This window comes from Cebus imitator, unplaced genomic scaffold, assembly GCF_001604975.1.
Source record: "Cebus imitator isolate Cc_AM_T3 unplaced genomic scaffold, Cebus_imitator-1.0 Scaffold284, whole genome shotgun sequence".
In the NCBI taxonomy this organism is placed as follows: domain Eukaryota; kingdom Metazoa; phylum Chordata; class Mammalia; order Primates; family Cebidae; genus Cebus; species Cebus imitator.
The window spans coordinates 2,245,585-2,252,865 of NW_016107599.1; the positions used below are offsets into that span (position 1 = coordinate 2,245,585).

General features: G+C 41.5%; 1 protein-coding gene across 44 annotated transcripts in view; it reads right to left on the reverse strand.

The window, feature by feature from the left end:
* The window catches only part of PTK2 (protein tyrosine kinase 2), a 349,037-nt gene that overhangs the window by 17,393 nt on the left and 324,363 nt on the right, over positions 1 to 7,281 (reverse strand). For all 44 annotated transcript variants that reach the window (XM_037728951.1, XM_037728934.1, XM_037728962.1 and 41 more), the window contains one exon: positions 320 to 359. In XM_037728951.1, coding sequence (XP_037584879.1) covers positions 320 to 359 — 40 coding nt within the window. The remainder of the gene's footprint in view (positions 1 to 319; positions 360 to 7,281) is intronic.

Consider the following 7,281-nt stretch of genomic DNA (forward strand, 5'->3'; position numbering starts at 1 on the left):
AAATGCCTACTGGTGTTCTTACAGAAGACACCAATCTTGCATTCTAAGTGAGCCTGAGTGTTGCTCTGTTGCCCGGACTAGAGTGCAGTGGCTCACTGCAACCATAAGGAGGTATTTCTGAAGCATTATACCAACAAATTCGTTTCCCCAATACTCTAGTCATGAGCTGAATGTGGTAAACATCATACTTGCTGTGGTCTGTATAGGGAAAACTCAAATAATCATGGGGGTATTCCAAAGCTATGACACCATATACATTCAAAACCTGCTTTCATCATATTAAACTAACTCCTCTCTGCCCAATTCTTTTCTTCTTTACCTGGTTTACCCACAGGCTGATATATATGTTGGTTTCCAATCTGTAGGAAAAGAAAAGTTCAGTCAATGCACTGGTAGTTACAATGGGGTAATGACGTCTCTTTCCCACCCAGTCTATCCATCCCCTTGAACTTCTGGGCTAGATGCTGGGTATCAAAATGAACAGGATAGGATTCTGCATAAGGTCCCAGATGGGGTGGGGGATCAGGCAAGTAAGCAAATGATGCCAGTAGGATGTGTGGAAAGGACTGAGAGAAGCAAGCATGGGACACTCTGGAACCACAAACATGGTGGTCATAACCCATTTAAAAAGTTCTTAAACAGCTGAGGAGAAGGTAAATTAGTACAACTTCTATGGAAAATGAACTCAAAATAGAACTACTTATCAAATAACTCGAAAGAGAACTACCATTAAATCCAGTAATCCCATGACTGGGTATACACCCAAGGTAAAATAAATCATTGTATCAAAAAGATATCTGCACTTCTATGTTTATCATGGCACTATTCCCAATATCCAAGATATGGAATCAACTATGTGTCCCTCAATGAATGTCTGGATAAAGAAAATGTGATAGATGTATACAATGGAATACTATTTAGCCATAAAAAAGAATACAATCAGCCAAGCATGGTGGCTTAAGCCTGTAATCCCAGAACTTTGGGAGGCCGAGGCAGGTGGATAACTTGAGGTCAGGAGTTTGAGACCAGCCTGGCCAACATGGCAAAACTCTGTCACTACTAAAAATACAAAAATTAGCTAGTTGTGGTGGCTTGTGCCTACAGTCCCAGCTACTTGAGAGGCCGAGGCAGGACAAATCTCTTGAACCAAGGAGGTGGAGATTGCAGTGAGCTGAAGTTGCGCCACTACACTCCAGCCTGGGCAACAGAGCAAGACTCTGTCTCAAAAAAAAAAAAAAAAAAAAAAAAAGAATATAATCATGTATTTTGCAGCAATTTTGGATGGATGCAGCAATGCATAGGCCATTATCTTAAGTGAAACAACTTACAAACAAAGTCAAATCCTGCATGCTCTCTTAAGTGGAAGATAAATAATGCATACATATGTACCTAAGAGTATGGAATAGTCATTGGGGACCTGGAAGAGTAGGGGGAGACAGTGATAAGAAATTACTTAATGGGTACAATGTACACTATTTGGGTGATGGTTATACTAAAAGCCCACATTTCACACTATGCAATATATCCATGTAAAAAAACCTGCACTTACGCCCCTTAAATTTATACAAATGAAAAAAATTTGAAATGTTCTTACATGGATGTTTCCAGTTTGCCTCTAACTAAAGGGTTTCAAATCCCAGGACTTCCCAGTGTCTGTATCCTTTCTGCCCGAACTCCCAACTATGCTTTCCACCAGAACAGTGATGGAAAGGGACTTGATAGCACTGGGTGTGTAGATTCCCAGGGGCCTACACTGTCATCATCTCCAAAGCACTATGTGTGTCAGGACCTGTTGCTATATCTCTACCAGTGCAGGCCAAGACAGAGAAGGCAAACCATAGTCCAGAACTTCTGTCCCAGGGACAGGATAAAGTTTTCCTTAACACCAGTTCTCCTTCAAGTTGTCTTACCTGAAACTGCACTTAAAATGGTCTTTCTGAGGCTAACTACATGGAAAAAAATCTTATTGGAACTACGTTCTACTTCTGAAAAGAAAGACTTTTCTTGCTTACTTTAAAATAATGAACTGGCTAATTTTATAGATGATCTATAAAGTCACATTCTTTTAAAATAGCAGCCAGTTAAACTTCACTCTTGAATTCTTTACAATCTAACTCAAACTAAGCTATAATTTACAATTGTCTTTAAACAGCCATTCAGAAATAAAACTGTAGAACTGCTGTGTATTTGTGATTGGGGATGGTGCTTTTGCCAACTTAAAAGGATTAAAGTAGAGGAGATATATACAACTTACAAAATTATGTGTGATCATAAGACTTAAGATAATTAAAAAGAAAACCACAGATCATAAAAAAAATAATGAACTGGTTAATAGATATAATTTAAGGCGCTTTACTTTCTACTGAGAAGAGAACCACTTCTTTGAAATACAAGGGGTATAAAAATAGAAAACACAATTAAAATTGTTCCTCCCTCACGCAATCAAGTTGTTTTCAACGTCATTTAACACCTCTGATTTTAAAGACATGCAAAACTCTCAGAGCTTGAAGGTCTGAAGAATGATACCATATCAACTTATTTCTGTGTAGCACTTTCTATTTTATGTATCATTTTCATATCGTTCATTTGTTCAACGAACAGTTATTGAATACCTGCTTTGTTCCAGGCACTGTTCTAAGTATAAAACAAAGATCCTGCCTGGGGAGCTAATAGCTAACAATGCAGTGGAGGGAGACAGATAATAAACAATTAAAAACTATTAGTATATTCTGTGTTCTGTTTGGAGAAGCTGTGTCCCACGAAGAAAGGAGATGGCTGGGATAGAAGGAGAGGAGTTAACAGATTTTTTGGTTTTGATTGACTGACTGATTTAGTGATGGAAACTCACTCTGTTGCCCAGGCTGGACTGCAGTGGTGCAATCTCGGCTCCCTGCAACCTCTGCCTCCCAGGTTCAAGTGATTCTCCTGTCTCAGCCTCCAAAGCAGCAGGGATTACAAGAGCCCACCACGATGTCTGGCTAATGTTTTGTCTTTCTGGTAGAAACGGGGTTTCACCACGTTGGCCAGGCTGGCCTCAAACCCCTGGCCTTAAGTGATCCACCCAACTGGGTCTCCCAAAGTGCTGGGATTACAGGAGTGAGCCACCACACCCGGCCCTTATTTTTATTTTTTTGAGACAGGGTATTACTCTTGTCACCTAGGCTACAGTGCTGTGGTGTGATCTCAGTTCACTGCAGCCTTGACTTCCCGGGCTCAAGTGATCCCCCTGCCTCAGCCTCCTGAGTAGTTGGGAGCTGGGACCACAGGTGCACACCACCACATCTGGCTGGTTTTTATATTTTTTCTAGAGACGAGGTTTCGCCATGTTACCCAAGCTGATCTCAAACTCTTGAGCTTAAGTGATCCGCCCACCTTGGCCTCCCCAAGTGCTGGGATTACAGACATGAGATATTACCCTGGACCAAAGCTGCAGTTTTAAGTAGGACGGTTAGGCCTTCTAAGAAAGTGATCTCTGAAACGGAAGCCTTCTAGCAACTTGGGAGAAAAGCAGCTTGGAGAGGGAAGAGTCCCAGGAGGGAAAACCCATTGGGTGAGGAACAGTGAGGTGATCAGACAGCTAGAGAGGTGTAAGGGGAGGGAATGGTGAAAACAGGCTAATACTTTAACAACAGTGTCTACTGCCTGTGCCATACTTACTGCTTCAGGCAATAAAACCCACGCCTTTTTTTTTTTTTTTTTTTTTTTTTTTTTTGAGACGGAGTCTCACTCTGTCGCCCAGGCTGCAGTGCAGTGGCGTGATCTCGGCTCACTACAACCTCCGCCTTCCAGGTTCAAATGATTCTCTTGCTTCTACCTCCTCAGTAGCTGGGATTACACGCCCATGCTACCAAGCCCAGCTCATTTTTGTATTTTTAGGAGAAACAAGATTTTGCCATGTAAGCCAGGATGGTCTCAATCTCCTGATCTCGTGATCCACCCGTCCTGGCCTGGCCTCCCAAAGTGCTGGGATTACAGGCATGAGCCACTGTGCCCGCCACTTTTTTTTAATTTAAAAAATTTTAAAATTCCTGTGGTGCCTGTCTCTGGCCAGTGAGCTCACAGCAAGCCAAGTGCTCCCCATGCTCTCTCCTTTCTCTCTCTCTTTTTTTTTTTCAGATGGAGTCTTGCTCTGTCACTCAGGCTGGAGTGCAGTGGTGCGATCTCGGCTCATTGCAACCTCCACCTCCTAGGATCAAGCCATTCTTCTGTCTCCGCCTCCTGAGTAGCTAGAATTATAGGTACATGCCACCACACCTGACTAATTTTTGTATTTTTAGTAGAGACAGGGTTTCACTATGTGGGTCAGGCTGGTCTCGCGCTCCTAACCTCAAGTGATCCACCTGCCTTGGCCTCCCAAAGTGCTGGGATTACAGGCATGAGCCACCACGCCCAGCCCCCATGCTCATTTTAAAAGGTTTAAATACAAAGAACTTTCTGGTTGATACTCCGGTAACAAAGTTTGATGAAACAGAAAATCCTATTCTCAGAACGTCCCAGAGTAATCCAGCCAATGTGTGATCATTACAACCTTCTCGGGAACTCAGGTACAGAAAAGGAGAGATCTTGCTTCAGAAGTCTGACAGGATGAGTATGTGGAGCTAGGCTTCGTGCATAGTTCTGTGAGGAACCAGCTGTTTACTTTGGAAAAGTCACAGAACTGTGAGGAGCTTTGGTTTTTCCATTTGTAAACTGAAGCTAATAACACTTACCTAATGAGACAACTAGGTTGTCATCACAAAATGAACAGTCTGTCAACCTATATATTAAAGTCTAAATAGGTTTTTGCTTTTTAGGCACACTAATGGGATCAATTTTCCAGTAGCCAGTTATTAATGTTTATTAACTAGTTCACACCCATTTACCATCTACATTGCTTTCTAGTCAAAAGGTTCTCCCTGAAGCTGTGGCACATTTTCAAAAGTGTTAAAGCTGGGGTGTTTCAAGAAATGGGGCCAAAACCAAATGCTTATCTTGGGGAAAGCACAAATGACAAAAAAATTAGAAATGGTTATAGTGTGTTAACAGTCCCCACGAAGGGAGTGAGTGAAGTCTACTGAGCCAGCCTGGCTATATGTGCATAAATGGGGGCACTTAGGCAAGTTTTCTTTGAGTCTTGGTCTACTGACTTGTGAAATGTGAATGACGACAGCACCCAATGTGTCAGGAGTGATGCGACACAGCACCTTGCAGTACTAAGCAGGTCCTCAATTAGCACTACTTACTATTACTATTGACTCCACCAGTACAAAGTAAACCGAGATCATAGGTGGGCCCATTATGTGTCACCTGATTGTCTTGCAAGTTCTTCTTTTTTAAGACAGAGTTTGGCTCTTTTTGCCCAGGCTGGAGTCTAGTGGTGTGATCTTGGCTCACTGCAACCTCCGCCTCCTGGGTCAAGCAATTATCCTGCCTGAGCCTCCCAAGTAGCTGGGATTACAGGTACGTGCTACCACGTACAGCTAATTTTTTTTGTGCTTTTATTTGAGCAGGGTTTCACCATGTTGGCTAGGCTGGTCTTGAACTCCTGACCCTCACGTGATCCACCCGCCTCAGCCTCCCAAAGTGCTGGAATTACAGGCGTCAGTCACCAGGCCTGGCCACAAGTTCTTATTAACAAAGCATTTCTGCATAATCCTTCTATCCAGGTTTGATTAATTAACAAATTCACTTTTTTTCTGAGTACCTTTTATGTGCCACACACTGAAACACAAAGAATTTTCCTCATCCAACAAATTTCCAATTAGCAATCTTCTAAATAGCTAGTATCTTGACTAGGACTTATTTCACACCAATTCTCACTCCTCCTTAACAATTTCGGACTAACTGCTTGTTATGCATTAGTCTCTTCAACATAGGGAAGGAGCTCAATGTATGGAAATGTTAAATGGCTGATAATGCAACTTTCTTGCTCATGAACTAAAGAATGTTGGCTACTGCACCTGACTGGGTCCTATTTTATACAGAAAAAATCTCTGCAAGATTTTAAGCTAACCATTCACAGTTACCTTACTACACTGTGACTAGAAGTCAACTCAGTAGTTTCACCCTTATCAGGGTAAAACTTTAACTCCATAAGTCTGCTACCTGACAGGCACAGCAAGCGTTTAAGGAAATCTGCATTTAACTTAGACATCTACTGGTGGAAATTTGGGGTTGGTTTGCTCAAATTAGTAAGATTAAGAAGATCTTAAATTTGGCTGGGCATGGTGGCTCATGCCTATAATCTCAGCACTTTGGGAGGCCAAGGTGGGTGGATCAATCGAGGTTATGAGTTTGAGACCAGCCTGGCTAACATGGTGAAACCCCGTCTCTACTAACAATACAAAAATTAGGTGGGGACCTGTAATCCTAGCTACTTGGGAGGCTGAGGCAGGAGAATCGCTTGAACCCGGGAGGCAGAGGTTGCAGTGAGCTGAGATCATATCACTGCACTCCAGCCCGGGTGACAGAGCAAAACTCCGTAAGAAAAGAAAGACAAGAGAAAAGAAAAGAAAAGAAATCTCAAATATTCAAGTTACTAACCTAACATCACACCCAGACGAACTAAAAAAACAAGAGCCAACCAACCCCAAAGCTAACAGAAAACAAGAAATATTCAAAATCAGAGCTGAACTAAATGAAATTGAGACATGAAAAACCATCCAAACATAAATGAAACCAGAAGCTGGTTACTTGAAAAGAAATTGTTTTTTTAATTAGTCTAATAGCTAGACTAATTAAAAAAAGAGAAAAGATCCAAATAAATACAATCAGAAATGACAAAGGGGACATTACCACCAACCCTACAGAAAAATACAAATAACTAACAGAGAATATTATTAATATCTCTAGGCACATAAACTAGAAAATCTAGAAGATATGGATAAATTCCTGGACACATACACACTCCCAAGACTGAGCCAGGAAGAAACTGAATCCCTGAACAGACCAAAAATGAGCTCTGAAATTGAATCAGTAATAAATAGCCTACCAACCATCAAAAGCCCAGGACCAGATAGTGATAAGCTGACAGCACTCTTACTAAAACTATTCCAAAAAATTGAGGAGGAAGTCCTCTTCTCTAACTTACTCTACGAATCATTCTGCGTCCCAAACCTGTCAGAAATACAACAAAAAAGAAAACTTTAGGCCAATATCTCTGATGAAGAGATACAAAATTCCTCAACAAAATACTGGCAAAAGAAATCCAGCAGCATCACAACAAAAAGGTAATCCACCACAAACAAGTAGGCTTTATCCCTTGGATGAAAGGTTGGTTCAACATATGCAAATCAATAAATG